At 42.1% G+C, this 27,034-nt stretch overlaps 1 protein-coding gene and 1 non-coding gene across 2 annotated transcripts; one reads left to right on the forward strand and one right to left on the reverse strand.

Annotated features, from left to right (window-relative positions):
* Window positions 1-4,980: 4,980 nt before the first annotated feature.
* LOC145157493 (uncharacterized) lies at window positions 4,981-7,907 on the reverse strand. Its single transcript, XM_079076526.1, has 3 exons — window positions 7,466-7,907; window positions 5,902-7,027; window positions 4,981-5,449 (listed from the first exon to the last, which is right to left on the reverse strand). Exons 1-3 carry the CDS (start codon window positions 7,905-7,907, stop codon window positions 4,981-4,983), a joined length of 2,037 nt encoding a protein of 678 aa, XP_078932652.1.
* Window positions 7,908-9,807: 1,900 nt separating this feature from the next.
* Window positions 9,808-9,914, forward strand: LOC145161781 (small nucleolar RNA R71). Its single transcript, XR_013738655.1, has one exon. It is a non-coding gene; the product is annotated as a small nucleolar RNA R71 (small nucleolar RNA).
* The last annotated feature ends 17,120 nt before the right edge of the window (window positions 9,915-27,034 follow it).

Raw genomic sequence — 27,034 nt, forward strand, 5'->3', positions numbered from 1 at the left:
GGTATAGTTGGATAAGTAGGGTGTCGAACTCAGGGAACGGAGATTAAACTAATAACTAATTTTAACTAAACAAATGATAAAAGTAAGGGTTTTTCTCTAGTTTTACAAGACTAGAAACTTAAACACACCACCTAACAAGTAATTAACTAATCAACTAAAACAAGTAAAAATTCACCAAATTTAATAAAGGGTTTCTGTTTAGGTCCAACCAATTCACTCCTATGGTTAATTTTATGATAAAGTGATAAATTAATTGTTATTGGTTACCAACTATAGTGGTTAGATTCGCATTCACTATTACTAACCCTTAGAAAATTAATCAATTCAAGCAGTGGCCAATTGTTTAAACTAATTAACTCCCTAGCTCAATTATTTGGATTAAATAAGATTTGTAATTGGTTAATCAAATTAGTAATTCAACTAACCTCTTGTTTGTTGGTTTCTCAAACAAGCTCACAAATTAATTTACCCATTCTCTAGTTAATCCTAGTTTCATATTCACTAATCCTAGGCATATAATGAAGTGTTCACATAAATCATATGAGGTTAACAATTAAGAGATGTTCATGCAGCCTAATTGTCTTCCAATTAACAGATAATAGTTATGGTTAATGCATAAGGTTCTTTAACAAACTTAATTTAATAAAATCACCAATAATCAATCAATAAAAGTATAAATCAAACCATAGGAGTAACTTGGTCTTTCCTAAACAGAAACTACGAAAATTCAGCTCATGATTACAGTAAGAACAAGCTCAAAAACGAATCTAGTTGATATAGACATGATTCACTTCTAAGATTAAGTGGAAAATTTAACCTAATTCGCCTTGAGTCTTCAAAAGATCAAAGATTAGGGTTCTTCAGGTCTCCAAAGGTTTCCTCAGTCGCAAGTTATCGTCCAAGAAAATCAGAAAGTCTCTCCATTCGGAATAAGATCCTTTATTTATACTTATCTCAAAACAGGGGCAACTCGGCGAGTAAGTCTCCAACTCGCCGAGTACCTTTGAGAAATCCGTGTGCGGTAAGGATTCTGGATATTACTTCGCGAACATTCTTCAGAACTCGCCGAGTAGCTTCGTAGACTCGCCGAGTAGCTCCAGGTTTTCTCTTCTTTCTTCATTCTCCAGCTTCTGATTGCTTCTCCTTCTTCCTTTTTGCTCCAAGCATGTATTCTGGACTGAAAATATAATTTAGACCTTATTAAGTACCTTTTGTCCATATTATGCAAATAATTAGCTAAAAATTAATAAAAATCTATACTAAACATATAGCTAATTATGCACATATCAAAATACCCCACACTTGACTTTTGCTTGCCCCCAAGCAAAACTGAATTTTAGCACATTAGAATCACATTAGACAACTCCAATTCAACCCAGCCATTATGCCAAGACCGCAACGCATGCATTTGTGTCTAAAATTTTCCTAAAGACCCCCCAATACTCTAAATACTAACAATCCTCATAAACACCCGCCCACTTCTTTTGAACGATGCTCATTTTATGCATCCCTCCGAATCCATCCGCAGAAAACCTCCTAGCCTCAAGGTATTTTTGGTTGAGCAACCCAAGCATACATATTCTAAAAATTACAATTTTCGATACCACTATGGAGCTTTTTGGAATTCTTCACTTTCTTTGATAGTTTGCACTTTAATTTCTTTGAATTCTTCAAAATTTGCCACCTTTTTTATTTTCTTTGATTTTTGGGTATCTTCAACTTTTGAACTTTGGAATTTTGATCTTTTGATCTTCACTTTAACTGCTCCAAAATTTCTTCAAACTTTTCTTATAATTTTCTCATGTAACTCACTTCTTTTTTTTTCACTCAATACCTACATGCTTAAGCAGGGGCGCTCAACTTCAATCAATAAAGGTTGAAATCATGGGACAAATAAGGAGGCCACAAATTCTAAACATATTGCATCCTTCAACATAATTCTAACATGGAATCCTAATTGCTTTTACCAAAGTTTTCTAAGTTAAGTCCTAGGCAAAAAAAAATTTATGCAAGAATTTTAAAATTATGCCTAAAATTAAGATTCTAAGTTAGCTAATGTAACCAACCCCCTACCCCACACTTAATTCATGCAATGTCCCCATTACATGTTATGCATGATAAAGAACAATCCTAAAGTAAAGGGGAAATTGGAACAAACTCCCCTGGGATAGCAGTGGCGAGGCTGATCATCTTCAATTAAGCTCCTACTTCAAATGACTTTAGGCATGGGAACAGCTCATCCATGCCTTGGGTGTCATGTCGCGTGTGGTAAACATCTAAGTAGCTCCAAATGCTTAGGAAAAAGCTCTCAGAAATCTTCCAGGAATGAGTCTCCACATAAGACATGGATAAGAACTGCAGTGAATGTGCTCAAAACAAATTCTGCGTGTGAAATGTTGATGGACTCGGCGAGTCAGGCGTGAACTCGGCGAATAGATCAGCATTTAGCAGATAATCGCGGATTTACACATGCACTCGGCGAGTACCCTAGGTGCACTCGGCGAGTAAGTCGCTGAGTCGAAAATAAATTTCCCTGCTGTTGGTTCTTGACTGAGGTTCTAACTCAAAATACTTCAGTGACTCTTCTTCTATTTCCTTCAGTGATAACACATTGTGTCACTCTCAATCCTAATGGACTCAACCTTAAATGTAACAATTCGCACTCTCATCTAAACCAATCCTCAGTTTAGCCTTGACCAATGAGACTCCTAAATGCATCATAATCTTCAAACCTGAAAAACATATAATCACAAGTGAAAGCAAACAAACCAAGGTCCTAATAATCCAAGTTCAACAAAGTTTAACATCAAACACAATAAAAACATAAAAAAACATCCAAATAAAACCAAGCTTCAAACTTCTTCTTCCATGTCTGCCCCTCCTGCGCCACTTCCTCCTGCTTGATTGTTGCTCCTCTGCATCCGCTCATCCCAACTCATGATGTAAGGATATCCGGGCCCGGGCCTTGGGGCGATGTTCATTTGCTGAAAGAGATAATTGAATGACTCATTGTTATAATTAACACCTTGACCAATGTCATCCAAATACCTCCTATATTCCACTTGATTCCATCCCTCATTCTCATCTTCCACCGGAATAACCGGTGGGTCTTCTCGGGCCCGTTCGTTCCTTTGCCTAACTTTTCTTCCCGGCCTCTCGGGAGCAACCACCTCATCTACATGTGGAATTGCAAATGAATCCCCAAATTTTTCCACAATCCTTGCCCTCCGGAATAATGTAATGCTAAACGGAGGAGGAGAAATTACAGTCAACGCCCTTGCCTCTTGCATGTCCAAAATGCCATATGACCTTGCGAGTCTTGTCACAAACATACCCCCATTAATTTTGGAGTTAATCTTCTCTTTAACCGCTCCTTCCGCAAGCTATTTTTCCAAACAATAAGGCAAGTTGCAAAAGACGTCCGGGGTAATGATGCTCCACAAATAAAAAATGTCGAGGGTAGGAACTTTGTCATCATCCTTCCTCATATTTATGGTACTAGCGATGAGGCGGTGGATGAGACGATGGATCAGAGAACGAATATGGCCCTCTTGAGCAGAAGAGGAAATATAGACCCGGTTTGCAATAGTATTCCACCAAGTGGAGGCAACGACTCCCTCGGGAAGATCCTTGTGACATTGCTCCAAAAATGTTTCAAAATCCTCCGTCATGATGACATTTTGGTCATAGATACCAACCCTCCAGGCGAGTTCCGCTATGCTGCAGTGGCGCAGCTCCCCTCCGAGGCAAAAAGTGATAATGTTGGCGTTATAATATTCACTACCACCCCGGAATGAGAGAGTAGCGAAGAATTCCCAACATAGTTCTGCAAACACAGGTTCTTGTATTTTGAACAGCTGCAACCATCCATCACAAATTATTGTTGATCCACCCACGTCAAAAGATTTCACCAAATAAGGTGTCAATTCTTCTTCCAACCCAGTTTTACCCAACCAATCCCAATTAATTGCATTGGGTAGATGAATCTCTTTCTGCTTCAAAACCTCCAACCTATTCTTCGCCCTAACTTGAGAAGATTTTGAAGTGATTTGTGGAAAAGTAAGCCATGGAATGTCTCCTTGACCCCCTCCTCTTGAACTCTGACCTCTTCTGGACATGATTTCTGCAGAAAAACATCAAGAAAACAACAACAAACAAAACCCAGCAATTAAAGTTAACCATAACAGGTCTATCACAGCATCTACTCGCCGAGTTCATGAACTACTCGGCGAGTAGGATGAACTGCGAGAACATATTTCAATCGGGCCATATTAGGTCAATCAAAACACATAAAGTTGCAAAGGGGTTTTCTGTTCTAAGTCCCTTAAACACAAATCCACAAGAAATTTTGTCCAAATCTTCCTAATTCATAGTAAAATTGAAACCCTAGAATCGAAGTAAACCCCCAAATCCGGATTTAAGCAAAATAAGAACCAAGAATTGATAGAGTTATAACCTTTAACAAGAATACAAAGGAAAAATCATACCTTTTTGCCTTGTGGATGGAGATTCAACAAAAATCAAAGGAATGGCTTGAGAGGAAGAGAATGTTCGGCGAGTATGAATGTGTTGGTGAAAATGAGTAAAGTAAAAAGAAACCCTTATTTACAGATTGTAAAAAAAACCCGTTTAAATGCTTGTACTCGTCGAGTAGAAATTCCTAATCGCCGAGTAGGGACGCGTGTTCGCGTTTTGTCGTGATTTTCAAAAGGTACTCGCCGAGTAATCGTATGAACTCGGCGAGTATATCGTTCAGTTTGAAAAAAAAACTCAATTTTTTTTTAAACCACCACCCCACACTTTGAGCATTTCTTGCCCTCAAGCAATCATTTTAAGCAAAATTTCAGAAGAAGAATGAAAAGAAAACATATCCTAAAAGTGAAAAAGAAAAACAAAGGGAAAAGAAATGCAAACTCTAAACTCGGGTTGCCTCCCGGAAGCGCTTCTTTTTAAGGAGTCGTTAGCTGGACTCCTTCCGTTCTACGTTTCTGCCATGCCCTCCAGCAGCATCCCTTCTTCTATGTATTCATTCCTCGGGATTCCTTCTTCATATTTTTTCACTCTATGTCCATTAACTTTGAAAGGAGTGCCATCTCTTGATAATAACTCGATATCTCCATGTGGAAACACCTTCTTCACTAGAAATGGACCATCCCATCTTGACTTTAGTTTGCCCGGAAAGATTTTGAGCCTTGAATTAAAAAGTAAAACTTTTTGCCCTTCATGAAAGTCTTTATTACCCTTGATTCTTTTGTCATGCCAACGCTTGGTTTTTTCTTTATAAATCAAGGAGCTAGTATAAGCCTCATTCCTAAGTTCTTCAAGAGCATTCATTTGCATCAACCGGTTTTTTTTAAGTTCAGCTATATCAAAGTTGCATATTTTTAAAGCCCAAAAAGCTTTATGCTCTATTTCCACCGGTAAATGACATTGCTTCCCATAAACTAGCCTATATGGTGTAGTACCAATAGGTGTTTTGAAAGCTGTTCGGAAGGCCCAAAGTGCATCATCTAGTCTATCCGACCATTCCTTTCGATTGCTACCCACTGATCTCTCCAAAATTCTCTTTAATGCTCTATTCGTCACTTCAGTTTGCCCACTAGTTTGTGGATGGTAAGATGTAGAGAATTTATGGGTTACCCCATATTTCCTTAACACCTTTTCTAATTGATCATTGGCAAAATGAGTGCCTCGGTCACTTATAAGGGCTTTAGGAACTCCAAATCTTGAGAATAACTTCTTCAAAAAGCGCACCACCACCCGAGCATCAATATTTGGTAAAGCTTGTGCCTCCGCCCACTTGGATACATAATCAACCGCCACCAAAATATATTTGTTGCCCTTTGAGATTGGAAATGGTCCCATGAAATCGATCCCCCATATGTCAAATACTTCGCACACTTGAATACTATGTTGTGGCATTTCGTTTCGGGAGGAGATGTTTCCCGCTCTTTGGCATGCATCACACTCTTTGACATATTGGGTAGCATCTTAAAAATTGTGGGCCAATAAAACCCAATATCAAATATCTTCTTTGCCGTGTAATGTGCTCCATGATGTCTACCGGTGGGCCCGCTATGGCAATGCTCCAAAATTTCTCGGCTTTCATTCCCGAATACGCATCTCCTTATGATCCCATCCGCGCAGCTTCGGAAAAGATATGGCTCATCCCAAAAGTAGTATTTTATTTCCGAAAAGAATTTCTTCTTTTGTTGGCGGGTAAAGTCTTTTGGGATGTACTTGGTAGCTAAATAATTAGCTATATCTGCAAACCATGGCTCTTCCCCCGTGGTCACCAAAATGTATTCGTCCGGAAAATCATCTCCAATCTTTTCTTCTTCCAATGACTCCAAATGCAGGTTTTCTAGCCTTGATAAGTGGTCGGCTGCTACATTCTCCATTCCCTTCTTATCACGTATCTCGATATCAAATTCTTGTAGAAGTAGGACCCAACGTATCAATCTTGGCTTTGCATCCTGCTTGGCAAACAAGTACTTAATAGCAGAGTGGTCAGTAGAAACAATGGTTTTAGATAAAACAAGATAAGGGTGGAATTTGTCAAAAGCATACACCACTGCTAGTAATTCTTTTTCAGTTGTGGTGTAATTTTCTTGGGCCGGATTCAAAGTCTTACTTGCATAATAAATGGGTCGAAAGTGCTTATCGACCCTTTGACCAAGGACAGCTCCTAATGCAAAGTCACTTGCATCACACATTATTTCAAAAGGTAAGTTCCAATTCGGGGCAATAATGATCGGGGCATTAGTTAATTTTTCTTTCAAAAATTCAAAAGCGTCTAGACACTCTTTAGTGAAATTAAATGGTGCATCTTTTAAAAGCAATTGTGTTAGAGGTCTAGCTATTTTAGAAAAATCTTTTATGAAACGGCGGTAAAAACCCGCGTGTCCTAAAAAACTCCTAATGCCCTTTACATTAGTTGGTGGAGGTAATTTGGCAATTGTATCTATTTTTGCCCGATCCACCTCAATTCCCGATTTGGATACCTTGTGGCCCAAAACTATACCCTCTTTAACCATAAAGTGACATTTTTCCCAATTAAGGACTAAATCGGTCTTTTCACACCTTGCAAGCATTAAATCAAGGTTAGTAAGACAATGATGGAAGGAAGATCCAAAAACAGAAAAGTCGTCCATAAATACTTCCATGAATTTTTCCACCATGTCGTGGAATATGGCCGTCATGCACCTTTGAAATGTCGCAGGTGCATTGCATAACCCAAAGGGCATGCGGCGATAGGCAAAAGTCCCACTCGGGCAAGTGAAAGTGGTCTTTTCTTGGTCCCTTGGGTCTATGGGTATTTGGAAGTAGCCCGAAAATCCGTCTAAGAAACAATAATAACTATGGCCGGACAATCTTTCAAGCATTTGATCAATAAAAGGTAAAGGAAAATGGTCTTTACGAGTGGCATCGTTTAGTTTTCGATAATCGATGCACACTCGCCAACCGGTTACCGTTCGGGTCGGAATAAGCTCGTTCTTCTCGTTTGTCACGACCGTCATCCCTCCTTTCTTGGGCACCACTTGAACTGGACTAACCCATGGACTATCAGAAATAGAATAAATGATCCCCGTATCTAAAAGCTTGACTACTTCCTTTTTGACCACTTCTTGCATGTTTGGGTTCAATCTTCTTTGGTGTTGCACTACCGGCTTTGCTGCTTCTTCCAGGTTAATCTTGTGAGAGCAATAAGAGGGGCTTATTCCCTTGATATCGGTGATACTCCATGCAATGGCACTCTTCCTCTTCTTCAAGACTTGAACTAATTCTTCTTTTTCAGATTTGGAGAGGTCAGAAGCTATTATAACAGGTTTTTGTTGACCATCTTCAAGGAATGCATACTCCAAGTGATCTGGTAGTGCTTTGAGCTCAGTTTTTGCGTTCTGCATGCTGAACACGTCGAGTACAGGTAAGAGACTCGTCGAGTCCTCTTCAAAATATGCGATTTCTCGGGATTCTTCAACTGGACTCGGCGAGTAGATCGCTTCTACTCGGCGAGTAGGTTGCTCCATGGTCTTCATTAACTCATCATAATCAGCTTCTTCCAGCAGTCTCTCTATTTCCAGTAGGTCTTTTTCAGCATCAAGTTCTTCAGTAAAGGGGATGGTGGACTTGTTTGGATCTTCATTATGTCATTCCTCCATCAATTCATCCAACATATCAATTGAAAATGCCGTGTCATCACTAGGCCTTGCATGCTTCATGGCTTGATCAACCCCAAAAGTGACTGAATCATCCCCCACCCGTAGAGTAAGTTTTGAATCTCGCATGTCAACTATAGCGCTTGCAGTGTTAAGGAAAGGTCTTCCAAGGATGATCGGGACTTGAGGATCGGCTTCCATGTCTAGAATTATGAAGTCCGCGGGAAACACGAACTTATCTACCTTCACCAATAGATCTTCACATATTCCTCTTGGGAATGTAACAGTTTTGTTTGCTAAGTGGATTGCCATTCGGATTGGCCTCGGTTCCGGGAGATCTAGTTTCTTGAAAAATGAATAAGGCATGAGGTTTACACTTGCTCCTGAATCGGCTAAAGCATGAATGGTGGCCAAATTCCCAAATTGACAAGGCAATGTTAAGCTTCCCGGGTCACCCTTCTTCTTTGGTAGCTTGTTTAACATGGCAGCTGAGCAATTCTCATTAAGAACTACTTCACTCACTTCTTCCATCTTCCTTCTGTTAGTTAGAAGCTCTTTGAGAAACTTAACGTATTTTGGCATTTGGGCAACCGCTTCTATGAATGGTATGTTGATTTGAAGAGCCTTTATATGTTCTAGAAACTTCTGGTAGTCTTCTTCATTCTTTTCTTTCTTAGCTCTGGCTGGATATGGCAATGGAGGCTGAAATGGCTTTGCAGGAATCTGACTTTTCTGATTAGGTAATGGACTCGTCGAGTCCATATTCTGGACTAGGCGAGTAGGGTCTGTGTCATGCAGATTTTGATTTTGGCTTTGTTTTTCTGCATCCTCCTTTTGTAACTGCTTGGGCTCTTCAGACTGAATTGGGGCCAGAGGAGTAATTATCTTTCCACTTCTTGTTGTCACGATATTTATATGTACGCCTCGTGGGTTGTTTTCAGTTTTACTAGGAAGTTCTCCCGGTGATCTTTGATTAATTTGTTGAGCAAGTTGCCCCAGCTGTGTCTCAATGTTGTGGATAGATGCTTGTTGATTTCTAAGCATTGTTCTTGTTTCTTGGATTGCAGCATCATGATCATTATGTCTCTTTTCTGAAGTAGCTACAAACTTAGTAAGCATCTCCTCTAAACTTGGTTTCCTTTCTTGTGCCGGCTCCTCCTTTTGGTAAAAACCTCTTCCTTTTTGTTTAAACTTGTCCTCCTTAGCCCTCTTGTACTCATCATAAGGAAGCCACTCTTTCTTGGGTTTCCGCCAATCTTCATCATATCGGTCACCACTTGAGTAACATACTTGCACCTTCTTATTCCCATTCTCGTCCAAGTCACAATCTCTAGTAAGATGAGGTCCATTGCAATTCTCACAACCCACCCGAATAACATGTATCGTTTGATCCATTTTATCCATCCTCCTATCCATGGTTTTCAACATAGCCATGACTGCTGACAAATCTTCTAAAGCTGCATAAGCTGATCCTCTTGTCACATCATTCCTTGGGTTGTGGTATTCTCTAGAATGCTTAGAGAATTCTTCAATTAGTTGCTTTATCACCGAGGGCGCCTTCTTTGTTAGTGGACCTTGCGAGTCAAGTAATTGCCTTGTTGTAACATTTACTCCATCATAAAAAATGGAGACTTCTTGTTGACTATTGAGGTCATGATGTGGGCTATTCCTTAGCAGACTCGTGTACCTCTCCCAAGCTTCATAAAGTGACTCTCCAGCTTGTTGTTCAAAGTTGGCTATGGCTTTCTTTAACTTAGATATCTTGGAGGGTGGGCAAAATTAATCAATAAACTTTTCTTTCATCTTGGTCCATGTAGTGATGGATCCGGGGGGAAGTAACTTGAGCCAATCCTTTGCAGCACCCTTCAATGTAACCGGAAGCATGCGAAGTAGCTGAGTTTCGCGAGGCACGTTTGGAACATTAAAATAATCAGCTACATCATTTACTTCATCCAAGTGTTTGTAAGCATCTTCGTGGTCTTTTCCGTGGAAGGGGATCTCCTTGAGTAGAGCAAGAATGTGACCCTTAAGCTCAAAAGTGGCAGTTGCGGGAATTGCGGGTTGCACAAGTCCCGGCCCGGTATCATCGTGTATCCTCTTATTCCATTCCCCCATGGGAACTTCATCAATGTTAGCCATAGGGATAGCTAATTCGTCGTCGGAATCGGAAACGTGCCCGAATGTAGGGTCTTCTTCTCCTTCGGTTTCGTACTCGGTATCCTCTCTGATTGGGTCTTTGCTGGCTAAAGAGGCGCTGGATGCTCCTGATTTGCTGCTCTTCTTCTTGCTGAAAACGGACTTGAGATTCTTCAAAGGTGAATTCTTTGAAGAAGCGGATTCTCCAACGGTTTTTCCTTTGTTCTTTCTTAAAGCGGACTCTGGGTCTTCAAGTGGAGGAACCAAAGACGTATTGGATCATCGGGTTATGTAACAACTGCAACCAAAGTAAGAAAAACGCGTAAAAAGAACAAAAAGAAAATAATAATAAAAAGTGCAAAACTGCAATGGACTCGCCGAGTAGCTTCGAATGCACTCGGCGAGTTCAAGGCAAAAACAAAAAATTAAATTAAAATTCTAAAACAGAAAACTATTAAAATTAATCCTAATAACTAAATTACTTAAAAATAACTTTGTGCAAGATAAATCTCACACAAATGATCGATAAAACTAGAAATTAGTGCTAATTTTTGAACCGTTCCCCGGCAACGGCGCCAAAAACTTGATGTGTGTAAAATGCACTAGTTTTATTCCTACTTTAAAAATATAGATTTAGCACACAAAGGCAGTGAACCTGTCTTTTAGTGGTATAGTTGGATAAGTAGGGTGTCGAACTCAGGGAACGGAGATTAAACTAATAACTAATTTTAACTAAACAAATGATAAAAGTAAGGGTTTTTCTCTAGTTTCTCTAGTTTTACAAGACTATAAACTTAAACACACCACCTAACAAGTAATTAACTAATCAACTAAAACAAGTAAAAATTCACCAAATTTAATAAAGGGTTTCTGTTTAGGTCCAACCAATTCACTCCTATGGTTAATTTTATGATAAAGTGATAAATTAATTGTTATTGGTTACCAACTATAGTGGTTAGATTCGCATTCACTATTACTAACCCTTAGAAAATTAATCAATTCAAGCAGTGGCCAATTGTTTAAACTAATTAACTCCCTAGCTCAATTATTTGGATTAAATAAGATTTGTAATTGGTTAATCAAATTAGTAATTCAACTAACCTTTTGTTTGTTGGTTTCTCAAACAAGCTCACAAATTAATTTACCCATTCTCTAGTTAATCCTAGTTTCATATTCACTAATCCTAGGCATATAATGAAGTGTTCACATAAATCATATGAGGTTAACAATTAAGAGATGTTCATGCAGCCTAATTGTCTTCCAATTAACAGATAATAGTTATGGTTAATGCATAAGGTTCTTTAACAAACTTAATTTAATAAAATCACCAATAATCAATCAATAAAAGTATAAATCAAACCATAGGAGTAACTTGGTCTTTCCTAAACAGAAACTACGAAAATTCAACTCATGATTACAGTAAGAACAAGCTCAAAAACGAATCTAGTTGATATAGACATGATTCACTTCTAAGATTAAGTGGAAAATTTAACCTAATTCGCCTTGAGTCTTCAAAAGATCAAAGATTAGGGTTCTTCAGGTCTCCAAAGGTTTCCTCAGTCGCAAGTTATCGTCCAAGAAAATCAGAAAGTCTCTCCATTCGGAATAAGATCCTTTATTTATACTTATCTCAAAACAGGGGCAACTCGGCGAGTAAGTCTCCAACTCGCCGAGTACCTTTGAGAAATCCGTGTGCAGTAAGGATTCTGGATATTACTTCGCGAACATTCTTCGGGACTCGCCGAGTAGCTCCAGGTTTTCTCTTCTTTCTTCATTCTCCAGCTTCTGAATTCTTCTCTTTCTTCCTTTTTGCTCCAAGCATGTCTTCTGGACTGAAAATATAATTTAGACCTTATTAAGTACCTTTTGTCCATATTATGCAAATAATTAGCTAAAAGTTAATAAAAATCTATACTAAACATATAGCTAATTATGCACATATCAGGGTCCCACAGGATGGTTATTCACCATTGTCAGGATTCAGTAGTTTAGTAACCGTTATTGGTTAGCGGAGGAAAACGCCAAGGGAAGTAGCTCGTTGCTGAGATGTTAGTTGGAGCATCAATCTTTTGGACTTCAAGATTTTAGTGTGGGATCATTCAAGAATTAGGGACTGTAGGTTTCACTGGGATTCAGGAAGTGTTCAGCTGGTTCTTAGAAGTGTGTGATCACTTGTGGTTGGCTAGTAAAGGAGTACTAGTTGGAAAGGTCTGGTTGTCATCAGATCGATCATTGGAAAGCGAGAAGGATTGGGAATTCTCAAATTTTCATGTATTCTGAAGACTTAGTTGAATCTAAGTGGGGGAGAATCGTCCCGGAATGCGGAAGCAGGATCGGTTTTGAAACTGGGATAAGTTACACATCGTTTTCGGGAAGGAAGACAACCCTAGTGGCTGCTTGGTTTGAGTGTTGTGTGAGTTGGGAGTTCGGTAAAACTCCTCAGCATGTGAATCGCGTCTTCTCGGTGCTTGATAGCAGAACTTGGGAAATCGGGTTGGGATTCTAGCCATGAATTAAGTTCAGTGGTGTGTTAGGTCGAGCGCATGTTCGACCGGTATGGAAAGTGTTGTAAGACTGCGGGGGTAGTCGTAGCATTCACTAGCGATCATTTGGTATGGAAAGTGTTGTAAGATTGCGGGGGTAGCCGTAGCATTCACTAGTGATCAGTTAGTATGGAAAGTGTTGTAAGACTGCAGGGGTAGCCGTAGCATTCACTAGCGATCAGTTAGTATGGAAAGTGTTGTAAGACTGTGGGGGTAGCCGTAGCATTCACTAGCAACAGATAGTGCTAGAGTGATGTAAGTCTGTGGGTGTAGCCGCAACATTCACTAGGTTGGTAGATAGCATGAGCGCGTTGCTAGGACGCGGAAGGGACAGTAGTAACCACTAGTTTGAGTGTAGCAGTGAGGATATGGAAATCCACGGATTGGTTTATGGGTTTCCCCATAGGGATTATACTTGGTTAAGCCAGTGATAAGACTGTAGGAACGTCACTACAGTTATGAGATCAAGGAAGCAATGGATTGCTTAAGGTTGCTTGTGATGTAAGGCCACCATTGGTTATGTAGCAATCGCTTTTAGCCGTGGATTTGGTAACGATGGGATTCGACACATGGATCTGATCGGTTGGATCAGAAAGTTGTTAGAGTCGCAGTGGCATGATAACTAGTGGCAATTAGTTCCAGGGAAGGATTTCGTTCGGAAGTCGTGTGAGGCAACTATGTGGGAGTCCTTTAGCTCCGCGACCGGGCCGGAACCCGGTATTTCGGATGAGTGTTACTCGGTTGTGGCGAATCATAGGATTTTGGATGAGATGCAAGGATTGGTCCTTGGATTTCAGGTTATGGGTTAGACCCTAGTTATGTATATAGTGGTATTCCAATCTAGGGTATACCATCATGAGGATGACCGGACCCTACGATTGAGTGGACCTGACGTGTTTGGTATTCCAACCCGAGGGTTGATTGGACCAAACATGTGTGTGATACGAGGGTATTCCATACTAGGGATGACTGGACCCGTCGTAGGCATGCCTGGTATTCCAGCCTGAGGCTGATTGGGCCAGGTATGAGTATTTGTGCTTATGAGCAGGTTATTATATGTATGTGGTTCGAGAACTAAAGGATCATAGTTAGCAGTGTAGGATTTGTGATTCTGTTTTCTAGTGGGAACCTCAGGTTATCAGAAGTTGAGTAGCCAGTTGGAGGTTAAGTGCAATGCATTCGACAACGATCCAGGGTGGGCAGTCTGTCAGGGAGCCAGACTATCTCGAGACTTCAGATTACGGATTGAGTAAATGTGATCATATTGCAAGGGATTCGTTTATTTTTAGGTTTTAGAACCCTGCGAGGGTTGGTTACGGTTGCCTTGGAAAGGCTAGGGTTATGCTCGGGATTGTAGTTCAAGTTGTTTGGCATGTAAGGAATGATAAGAAACGATTTCGAGGACGAAATCAAATTTAAGTGGGGGAGAATTGTAACATCCCGTTTAAAATAGAATAATTAAATAATAAATCAGGAACCCCGGGAAGTAATTATTATGATTATTTCATACTATTATAGTCCAAGATCAATTAATAATTATTGGAATGTTAGTTTCGGGGATTAAAGAATAATATTGGACTTAATTTGAAAGGGTCTTGAATGGTTGGGGTTAAAAGAGTAAATTTTGGACCTATATTGGAAAGATATTGTAAAAGGAGGGGCTGTTGGGTAAATTACGGGTTTAATTTGAAAGAAGTTTCTGGAGTCAGGGTAGAAACGGTAACATTTGGATTAGTTTTGAAAGAATCGGGGGAAGGAGGGACTGATCCTGTTAATATGGGATAAACTTGTATGGGGCATGGGGTATTAAACCCGTCACCACAGTGAACCCTAACCCTAGCGAAGAGCAGCCGCAACTCCACCTTAACCCTACTTCAACTCCGGCGCCGCTACTCTCTCTCTCTCTCTCTCTGCCGAGTCACCTTGCACCACCGTTGCTGAAGTCGGTGAGCACCACCACCATGGTCCATGACGGTTGTGTCGTCGTGAATGGTCGAAGGAAACCCCACCAAGAGCACAGCCGCCAACCGTCACCGTTAAGTTTTGAAGATCGAAGGTGACGGCAGTTGAGGGCGCCGTGGTCGTGGGAGGGGCTGGGCGAACCTGCCGCTGTTGGATCTCATTCAGCGCTGCCATGCGGTGTTCGCAAAAGTTGACGATCGACCGCCGTTTGCCGCCCCAACAACTGACGTTGCTGCCGTTTTCCGCTACCGCCGCCACCTCCTTGCCGTGTTTTCTCCCCCATCTCCGTTTCTATTCCGGGATGGTTGCGCCGCCACCGTGCCCAGCCGTTGAGGAAGAAGAAGACCGACGTTGGGACGTCGGGAGTAAAGAGGGGCAGCCCTTGCCGCCGTTAACTGTCGCTGCTGTCCGCCTCTTGGGTCTCCGTTGCCGCCTCACGCCGCCAGGTGGGTGGCTGGGGTCGTTTTGTGAACAGATAGGGTGTACATGATCTTGTTGGCCGGAACTCACGAGAACTGCCGCCGACAGCCGCCTGCTGCCATGGTTCCGTCGCCACCAGCCACCGTGAGGTGGCTGTGTGTGTGTGTGTGTTTTGCTATGGATTTAGGTGTGTTAGTGTGTGTGGGTTATTTGTTTTTTTAGCATTGTAATTGTAACAAAAAGTGAAATAATGAGGAGAAAAACCCAAACCACCACCGTAGAGTGGTGGTTGCTGCCTCCTGCCGCCACCGGCTGCCGAGTCGGGTGGCGGTGTTGTAACGCCGTAAATTTTCAAACAGATTTTTCATTTTAAAACCGCATACTTTTCATAACAAATTGTATAAAATCTCGTTTATTCAAATTACAGAGCACAACTCCATTAATAATCCAGGATCCTCAAAATATAACTCTTTTTCTAGTGTGTACAATCAAGTCGGTGCCGTCCCGCGATCTCGAGAAAACCTGAAACACAAAACACATAACACGGTAAGCACAAAGCTTAGTGAGTTCCCCAAAATACCACACACAACACATATTAGCCACTCGAGGCTATAACTCTGTTGACCCTCTGGTCAATGTGCCTCAGTGGGACCCTCCAGTCTCATAACTCTGTGGGCCCTCTGGCCCTAACTCTGTGGACCTTCCGGTCCTAACTCTGTAAACTCTGTAACATACATAGCATAAATCACATAGAAAGCACATCATGCAAAAGCATACAAAATACTCTGTCACATAACTCTAATTACCACTCTAGGTAAAGTATAGTGAGAAGACTCACCTTGGATGAAGAACAACTCCGATAATCACTGCTGCTACGCACCGGGCTCTAACTCTATGCCAAACCCACAATAATCTCAATTAGGAGCTAAGTCCAACCTCTCACTTATTGGGTCTAAAGATAGACTACCTATCCGCCCATTAATGCCCTAAGTCCATTGGGCCCACCAAGGCCCAATAATAAATGGGCCCTCACACGGCCCAAATCCCAACCAAAAAGGCAAGTCCAAACCAAAGGCCCAAAGCACATACATACACTTCTCTAATCCAAGACTCTATTACATGAGGTCCAAACTCCCGGCCCAACACTCAAGACCCAACAAAATGCTTAGCCCAAAAACCCCCAGAAGGAGTTACGCGGGGCGTACCCCCCCCCCCCCCCCTGGTACGCTCAGCGTACCCAAACACTCAAGGAACTGATCGGGAACCTCAACCCAGTACGCGGGGCGTACTGGAATTACGCGGCGCGTACCAACAGGCTTGCTTAATCCATTTTCTGGGTCTTAACCCGTTAAGACCTTAGCTCAACTCTTGGATCTGGACTTCCTAACATCTCTTACTCCATAAAGTTAACAACTTTAAGCCTTTGCATGGCTGATAAGGCCACAACACATGAAAACTCTTGCTTTCTTAACCCAAAGTGCTCATAACTCATGCATGGGTAGATTCACACGATCAAGGCCTTATTTTTATGGTTCTCCACCACAAGAAACACTTAAAAGGACAGGTTATTAAGCTCTGGAGTGCATCAACTCATAAAACCTCAAGCTTGGGACCAAAAACCCTAAAATTGGTCCAAGAAGCACACAACCATAACAACAAGGAAAGTTCTGAGCTTTTTACCTCCAAGTGAAGCTTCTCCCTCTGTAGAACTCAGATCCAAGCTTGCACTCCAACTTCTAGCCTTCACAAGAATCTCCTCTTCTTCTTTACTACCACACAAAGGCACTTTAGCTCCAAAAACACTCACACAAGCTTAGAACGAAGGTTGGCTCTCTTTTAGGGTTTCACTCACTCAAATGGTGGCTGAGGATAAGGCCATAACCTTCTTTATATAAGGCTCAAGTCTAAATTGGGGTTTTGCATCTGGGTCGGTTACGCCCAGCGTAACTTTAGTACGCCCAGCGTACTTCATGGAGTCCGCGTTTATTAAAAGCGAATGAGTACGCGCAGCGTACTCTTCAGTACGCCCAGCGTACTCCTTTGCAACACTTCCATAAAGGGGCTTCTCTTGACAATTAGGAGAAGAGGAAGGGTTAAACAGATATACCTAAATTCCCGGATGTTACAATTCTCCCCCACTTGAATTAGATTTCGCCCTCGAAATCGCTCCTTACCATACATAGATCGAACCCAACTACCCGAGATGCACTAGCGAAGGTCCTTAAACCATACAACAATCGCTTCCACAGATACTAAATCCCACCAGGGTCTCCTGAACCAAAAGGGCAGACCAAACTGTCGCTGCGGTACTCAATCTGAATCTTCAGAGCTTGAAAACTCTTGCGGTCTATCTCCTGGCCAGATCACACTCGAATCATCATCCTGTTAACCGCCCGCCGACTAACAGACTCTAAGAACACTCTACCAACCCTGATTCCCTGATCAAACCCGATCTCAACTCAAAAGGACAGAAAGATCATAATCTCCCCCCTTTCTCCAGGACCTACTGCAAGCACCAACATCAGGATTCATCAGAGGGGATGAACCCAAAACTCTAATCTTGGACACCATAAATTGATCATGCTCGCCTGGGAATATTCTCTTACTTTAATAACCCAATAGATGAACCTCATGCTCACCCATCCCATAACCAAAAAGGTTTCACCGATTCCCATCTTATAATAACTGTCTCGACTCTTAGTGACGCTCAAGTCACACAGTTCGCTTCCCTCAAGCGAAAACTATACTTTATTGAAGATTGGATCACCCTTGAACTCTGTCGATTACTGCTCAATAGTTTCGTACATCCCGCTGCACCTCCCGAACCAAGGCCCTGACCTACTCAGGTCGAAGACATCAGATGACGAACAATACCCCTCATATGGAATCCCACCTCCGATTCCAGAATCTCATCTCACCTATCCAACACACCACCAGGACTCAACTCAACTCGAGAGTTTGGTCCGACCCGTAGTTGTAACCACTCGTCCCCAAGACCCACTCAACTCATGACTCGTGACCCGCAACCCATGCGTACTTCACTTATCCAATCCCTTCGGATTGCGATGTCCACACCTTACTCAGAATATAATGATTCCCGATCATTGAGGAGACCCCGGTCTCGCCCCTGGTCCGACCACCAGGCTCCCAAAAACTCATAGATTAGGGATACTCATGCCTAAAACTCTTCTGTTTCATGCTCTGATCAAGAATGCTTCATCATAACAACCTCTCGCTAACTAGTGCGTACTACGGTTCCCCATAGCATCACAACAACCTCCTACTGACTAGTGAGTACTACGGCTCCCCATAGCATCACAACACCCCCTCTCTGACTAGTGAGTACTACGGCTCCCCGTAGCATCACAACACCCTCTTCTGACTAGTGAGTACTACGGCTCCCCGTAGCATCACAACACCCTCTCTCTGACTAGTGAGTACTACGGCTCCCCGTAGCATCACAACACCCTCCTCTGACTAGTGAGTACTACGGCTCCCCGTAGCATCACAACACCCTCCTCTGACTAGTGAGTACTACGGCTCCCCGTAGCATCACAACACCCTCTCTCTGACTAGTGAGTACTACGGCTCCCCGTAGCATCACAACACCCTCTTCTGACTAGTGAGTACTACGGCTCCCCGTAGCATCACAACACCCTCTTCTGACTAGTGAGTACTACGGCTCCCCGTAGCATCACAACACCCTCTCTCTGACTAGTGAGTACTACGGCTCCCCGTAGCATCACAACACCCTCCTCTGACTAGTGAGTACTACGGCTCCCCGTAGCATCACAACACCCTCCTCTGACTAGTGAGTACTACGGCTCCCCGTAGCATCACAACACCCTTTTGCACTAACTCATTGAACTGCAGCTCTTCGCAGTCCCACCCCACTAACTCTTACCACTTCACAATCTCATCCTCAGGTTGAAATCGCACTGCGATCATTAACTCATGCTTTGCGGCCCAGCATAGATAGGTACACACACACCCATCCAGGCTAAGAATCACTACTTCGGACGACCACCGTCATGACAAAAACCTCTTTTTCTCGCTGCAATTCACACTCTCAAATAAATCCATTTGATGTCAATTAGCTGAAGGGCCCCCACCGAAACCATAGACACCCGATGCACCACTTGTCATCTCAAACTCAAACTCAAAATAATCTGAGATTTAGGACATTAAACTCGGATACCCCGGAATATTCCATCTCCCAAATTAAAACACGGAGAAATTGTCGACGACTCAGAACACGAAGATGACAATCCGAGACTTCCTCCTCTATTGCTCAAAACTCATGCAAGAATACTCATAACAACCTTGAAGTTGATTGCTCAATCAACTTCTTTCCTTCCCATACTGCATATAATAGCCCATACTCTGAACCAGAAACTCTCAACCGCCGAACTAACCTCACAAGCCAACCACCTCGAATTCACCTTTTTAACCCTGAAGGATTCCGAACCACCACAAGGTCTCCGACCAATGGCCACTTGCCATGGAGACACTCATTCTTTCTCAAACACGTACCACATGCACTATCTCACTCTGCACCTCCCCTTGACCACCAATAACTCTGGTCTCAGGAATCCACACCGCAGGCCTCTCTATCCAGTTCTCTAACCACCCTTGAACAAATCTCTAATCTCCTCAAAAGTACCCGGTTCTCCCCCATTCAGGGTTCGAACCATCACCAATTGCTTCGCCAACAATCTAACCCACAGATTGTTTTTACTAACAACATCGCACCTACTCTTGGAAGGTGATACGCAATGCTCGATGATCTCCCCGATGGAGGTCAAGCAATTCCAAATACCCCGAATCTCCGATGAAATCCTCAGAAACTTCTCATCATGACAATAAGAGCCACCGCCCCAATATCCTCTTCTTGATCATCTGCCGCTGCAGCTAATACATGCCCTACTATGCTCAATAGGGTGTATCCTTGTCCTTAACCATCTCAGTCCCCGATGACAACCTGCCCATGCTCTAACATTACCTCTCGGCAGACCTACTGCCCAAATACTCTGATGAAAGATCGTAACTAAAGCTACCCCACAGGGCTCACCCCCAACCATGGAAACCGGAAATCTCAATACCTCTCCTGTTTCCCATAGGAATAGAAATAGCACCGCTCAGGTCACAGAAAATGACATCTCCACTATCGGCTGATTGCTCAACTCATGCCATAATCCTCCATAATCGCCATCTCTACTCATTCCTGAGTTTTGCGACTCCAATTGGCATGTCACCAACAATCCCTCGGAGCTAACTCGATTTCCCCTTTTTAAGGTATGCTCCATTAAAACTCGTTCATCATGGCCCTCTGGCCCCATACTCTTTCACATCTGATCTCGGTCTAGCCAATCACCACGGAATAACTGGTAGAACCAATAACACTAACTGCCACGGGTCATGGTACTCGAACCATGCGGCCACCTCTCGATCTGCTACAAATCATGGTACTCGAACCATGAAATCACCTCTCGATCTGCTACCAATCATGGTATTCGAACCATGCCATCACCTCTCGATCTGCTACCAATCATGGTACTCGAACGATGACATCACCTCTCGATTTGCTACCAATCATGGTACTCGAACCATGTCATCACCTCTCGATATGCTACCAATCATGGTACTCGAACCATGACATCACCTCTCGATCTGCTACCAATCATGGTACTCGAACCATGACATCACCTCTCGATCTGCTACCAATCATGGTACTCGAACCATGACATCACCTCTCGATCTGCTACCAATCATGGTACTCGAACCATGACATCACCTCTCGATCTGCTACCAATCATGGTACTCGAACCATGACATCACCTCTCGATCTGCTACTTAGAACATCTGGAATACTCCCTGCATCGAGTATGGGTCCTCTGCTTTCCGTAGTACGGGCCCATACTACCTGCCACATCTACCCATACTCTTTACACGGACCATTCCCGATTCCCTAAGTAGCTGCTCAACATTCTCAATCACCAATCCCAACACGCGTGCTCGCTCCCCAGCGAAATGCTCTACTCTGTCCGCGTACTCATCTGACTAAGGTCACTTCCTAGGTTCTCACACTTCTCCACCATCAGCTGCTGAGAAACTCCTTATGATGCCAGTCATCTACCTCCTGAATATCGTCACATTCACTTGGTAGCCGACTCCTATCATCGGGAATTCCACAAAGCACGAAGCAAGCAGCATTCGGGCATCGAAATAACACGTAAACCCGCTCTAGGTGATAACTCCACTTGCTCTACTCATACTCAAAAGACATCACCGAACTCTGAAACTCTACCCCCGCGGGTATCTAGCTACTCTCTCGGTAGGCTCCACAAATTCTCATCTAGGTATCTTTCCTAGATTACTCCTCTACTCAATCCCTCTCCACAAGGATTCCCGCTGGATACTCTTACTCAGCACGTACTCGAAAACGCATCACAGATAACAGCAACTCCTAGGCTAAGGCATCACAGATCAGGCCACTCTAGTCCTAAAATATGAAATACCTAGCCTATCTCTAGCATGCATAATATCTCATAATATCTCATAAACACATAATGTAAGGGTATTTTGGGAAATCACCGTTCGGGCTCTGGCTGATTGTACACATTGCTCTTTCTCGTTTTCTCTTAGGAACTCTTGCTCGTTTTAGAAAAAATCATTTATTTTGAAAATTTTCCTCAATTCCTCAGTTTGAGTCCAGATATACCCGAAGGTGCATCCGAATCCCTCAAACCAAGGCTCTGATACCAACTTGTAACGCCGTAAATTTTCAAACAGATTTTTCATTTTAAAACCGCATACTTTTCATAACAAATTGTATAAAATCTCGTTTATTCAAATTACAGAGCACAACTCCATTAATAATCCAGGATCCTCAAAATATAACTCTTTCTCTGGTGTGTACAATCAAGCCTGTGCCGTCCCGCGATCTCGAGAAAACCTGAAACACAAAACACATAACACGGTAAGCACAAAGCTTAGTGAGTTCCCCAAAATACCATACACAACACATATTAGCCACTCGAGGCTATAACTCTGTTGACCCTCTGGTCAATGTGTCTCAGTGGGACCCTCCAGTCCCATAACTCTGTGGGCCCTCTGGCCCTAACTCTGTGGACCTTCCGGTCCTAACTCTGTAAACTCTGTAACATACATAGCATAAATCACATAGAAAGCACATCATGCAAAAGCATACAAAATACTCTGTCACATAACTCTAATTACCACTCTAGATAAAGTATAGTGAGAAGACTCACCTTGGATGAAGAACAGCTCCTATAATCACTGCTGCTACGCACCGAGCTCTAACTCTATGCCAAACCCACAATAATCTCAATTAGGAGCTAAGTCCAACCTCTCACTTATTGGGTCTAAAGATAGACCACCTATCCGCCCATTAATGCCCTAAGTCCATTGGGCCCACCAAGGCCCAATAATAAATGGGCCCTCACACGGCCCAAATCCCAACCAAAAAGGCAAGTCCAAACCAAAGGCCCAAAGCACATACATACACTTCTCTAGTCCAAGACTCTATTACATGAGGTCCAAAACTCCCGGCCCAACACTCAAGGCCTAACAAAATGCTTACCCAAAAACCCCCAGAAGGAGTTACGCGGGGCGTACCCCCCCCTGGTACGCTCAGCGTGCCCAAACATTCAAGGAACTGATCGGGGACCTCAACCCAGTACGCGGGGCGTACTGGAATTACGCGGCGCGTACCAACAGGCTTGCTTAATCCATTTTCTGGGTCTTAACCCGTTAAGACCTTAGCTCAACTCTTGGATCTGGACTTCCTAACATCTCTTACTCCATAAAGTTAACAACTTTAAGCCTTTGCATGGCTGATAAGGCCACAACACATGAAAACTCTTGCTTTCTTAACCCAAAGTGCTCATAACTCATGCATGGGTATATTCACACGATCAAGGCCTTATTTTTATGGTTCTCCACCACAAGAAACACTTAAAAGGACAGGTTATTAAGCTCTGGAGTGCATCAACTCATAAAGCCTTAAGCTTGGGACCAAAAAGCCTAAAATTGTTCCAAGAAGCACACAACCATAACAAGGAAAGTTCTGAGCTTTTTACCTCCAAGTGAAGCTTCTCCCTCTGTAGAACTCAGATCCAAGCTTGCACTCCAACTTCTAGCCTTCACAAGAATCTCCTCTTCTTCTTTACTACCACACAAAGGCACTTTAGCTCCAAAAACACTCACACAAGCTTAGAACGAAGGTTGGCTCTCTTTTAGGGTTTCACTCACTCAAATGGTGGCTGAGGATAAGGCCATAACCTTCTTTATATAGGGCTCAAGTCTAAATTAGGGTTTTGCATCTGGGCCGGTTACGCCCAGCGTAACTTTAGTACGCCCAGCGTACTTCATGGAGTCCACGTTTATTAAAAGCGAATGAGTACGCGCAGTGTACTCTTCAGTACGCCCAGTGTACTCCTTTGTAACATTTCCATAAAGGGGCTTCTCTTGACAATTTGGAGAAGAGGAAGGGTTAAACAGATATACCCAAATTCCCGGATGTTACAGGTGTGCTTTGATTGCGTTTGGACCTCGTTTGGGAGATGTTTGGACAATGTAGGCCCAATGGAACCCTAATGGGCCAATAAGGCCCAATGTGACCTAAAAGCCCAACCAATGGACTAATGAGTTAGTATTGGGTTGGATAACCCTAATTAGGGTTTGGAAAACCCTAAGGGCATAAAACCCTAATTGTGGTAATCGTTTGGGACACACACGAGAATTAATTATTAAACCTAAATAATAATTAATAATCATTGGCAAACTAGCTTAAGGCAATAATGGACTTAATGGATTAAGTCTTTAATGGATTAAGTCCTTAATGGGTTAAGTAAGAAACACTTAACCCTAATCACCATTTCATGTGAAAGCCCTAATCTCACTCGGGCCTTGAATTGGGCCTTCCTATTGGTCTTTGGCGATTGGACTATTGGTGGGCCATCCAAGAACAAGTTAATGGACCAAAGTAATTAGATGGGCTTTAGGATAAGGCCCATGTGAGGACTTGGGCCCAATTTGGAAAATTGGGCCATAGATGGGCCATAATTGGGCCTTTATGATTACGTGATATTGGACCATGGGAATACCAATAGTTTGCACTAGAATAATTGAACGGGCCTTAAGGAAAGACCATGTAGAGGTCTGGGCCCAATTTGGAAAATTGGGCCACATGTTGGGCTTTGGCCCATTATTTGACTTTTGGGCTTTTGTAATGTGAGTTGGACCTTGGGCTTGGAACCCAATTATTAATTGGGTATTGTTTGATGTTGACAGTTCGGGAATCTGTCAACCAGCAGCTGGAGTTTTGTCTGCAGGACTTCAGCAGTACCAGGTGAGTTATCCTCGCTATACTCAAGGGTCTAAGGCACCAAGGTCGGCCCGTTGAATTGTTATTGGTTATGTTATATGTGCACATGTTTGTTTGGCGGTTGAGGCTTATCTGCTTTGTGCGAAAGCCAATAGACCTGGGCATTCCAACCTGTTGGTTGTGGGCCGTGAGTATTCCATCCCGAGGATGATTGGACTTATAGTATGTGGGCATTCCAACCTGTTGGTTGTGGTCGGTGAGTATTCCATCCCGAGGATGATTGGACTCATAGTATGTGGGCATTCCAACATGTTGGTTGAGGGCCTGGGGTATTCCATCCCGAGGATGATTGGACCCATAGTATGTCGGCATTCCAACCGGATGGTTGAGGGCATGGGGTATTCCAACCCGATGGTTGACTGGACCTATAGTATGTTGTTTATGATAATGTGTGTATTGTTGTGGGTATGGGTATTTTGGGGGAACTCACTAAGCTTTCGGGCTTACAGTTTCAGTTTATTGTTTCAGGTACATCAGGGGATCGTGGCAAGGCAAAGGCGTGGTCGTACAGCTCCTCACTTTTTATGACTTTGTTTCTGGGATACTCTGATATGATACATTTTGAAAACAAGTTTTGTAATGGTTAATGGTTTTGAAAATGTTTTAAAAGTTTTAAATTGGCTTGAATTTTATGGGCGTTACAATTAGAATATAAAATCACAAATCTATATATTATATTATTCAAATTTAAATATTACACTTGTTTGTATTATTTGTTCAATTACATATGTTTACCGTTCAATTATTTCGATTGCAATTGTCAACTGAGAACCGACTTTGAACAGTTGAACATAAAGTGCAATAGTAGTAGTATGTTGTCTATATAATTGCAATTCTCTCTTGACTTTTGATGTTACCGTAAAATTGAAAATGTGATTGTGAAACACTTAAACGTAAATACATAATTCTAATACTCTTTTCTCCTTGTCTTATACTTTTTTTTGGAACGACGACGATTTAGTAAATACTAGCAAAAAGCTAGAAATGAACCATTAAAAAAGAGTAGTAGCTACACTTGGGTTATGTCACCCACCCTCTCACAGGCACCCTCAGCGTCGTCGATCGTATTCTTCTCCGACCACTGCTAACCCTACGCCTCCTCTCCTCTTCCCACCGCCACTGATAGACCACATCGTTCACCCCAACCCTTTCACCTCCATTACTAGACACTACCCTCGTATCCATCGTCGCCCACCTTTACAATTTTCTGAAACACGAGTTTTCCAAGGTTTGGTGCCATCAACCTTGAGGTGTTGTTTTCATCGAATTTTCCATGTTTATGATTTTGGTTTCCCATTTTAAACTCGATTTTTCCTATTTAGGAATCATCCACTTTTGAAATGGTTGCAAATCAAGGGTGAAATTAAAGTTTTAGGGTTTGGTTTATGGGTTTGGGTTCATTTGAGTGCTATGTTAGGAGAATGTAAATAGTGTTTATGATAGATGGTTTCCAAGTTTGGTTCATTGAGTATTGAAATTTCTCTTTTTATTTTAGACTTAGTTTATCGAATTTGTGGTTCTAACTTCTTGTGTTTTTTTTATGTTGTAGGTGGTGGGAGTAGTAGTGATATACGACAATGGTGGTGGCAATGGTATATGGTGGTGGTGGAATGAGAAAAAATATATTGAAGTTAAATAAGTGGCGAAATGAGGATACAAATAAATCAAAATGAGAGTAAAATGGTCATTTTATTAGTTTTATGATATGATTTAAACAATTATCTTCTAATGGTGTTAGACCGAAGGGTATACCATGGGAAAGGAGTGAAAGATGATTTCCCTCGCATTGGAACACCATACCACCACTGCGTTTTAGAGGGTGCGGGAAAAGAGTGAGGGAAGCATATCCATCACTCTCTCTCCTCGTGTCATTGGTTGGTCTTTTTTTTCAGTTTTTTAATATTTATTAAATTATATATCTACTAAAAAATTATAAAAAATATATCAAAATTTATAGCTTTTAATTGCCTATAATGAATGGTGATCATTTCCTACCTTTTGATGAAATGGAGAGATATGGAAAATTGACGTCACAGTCAAAAAATGAAAGATGTTTTTGAACATACATTATGGTAGGGATGTTATTCGGGTCGTAACCAAACCGAACCGACCCGAATCCGAATAAACCGAAAACCGAATAAGAGTAATTGTATGAACCGAAAACCGAACCAAATAAGCAATACGGGTTCGGTTCGGTTTGGGTATTATTCGGTTCGGTTCAGTTCCGGTCCGAATAACCCAAATAACATGTACAAGATGATTAAGGAGCCGAATAACCCAAATAACTCAAATAACATTTACAAATAACATTTACAATGTGATTATAAATATTGTATTTTGTATGACTTTTGTAGCTTATGATTTCATAACAAATCTTTTAAAGAAACAAATTAAACACTAAAAGA

This window comes from Lactuca virosa, chromosome 2, assembly GCF_052849685.1.
Source record: "Lactuca virosa cultivar CGN04683 chromosome 2, Lactuca_virosa_CGN04683_v6, whole genome shotgun sequence".
Classification (NCBI taxonomy): domain Eukaryota; kingdom Viridiplantae; phylum Streptophyta; class Magnoliopsida; order Asterales; family Asteraceae; genus Lactuca; species Lactuca virosa.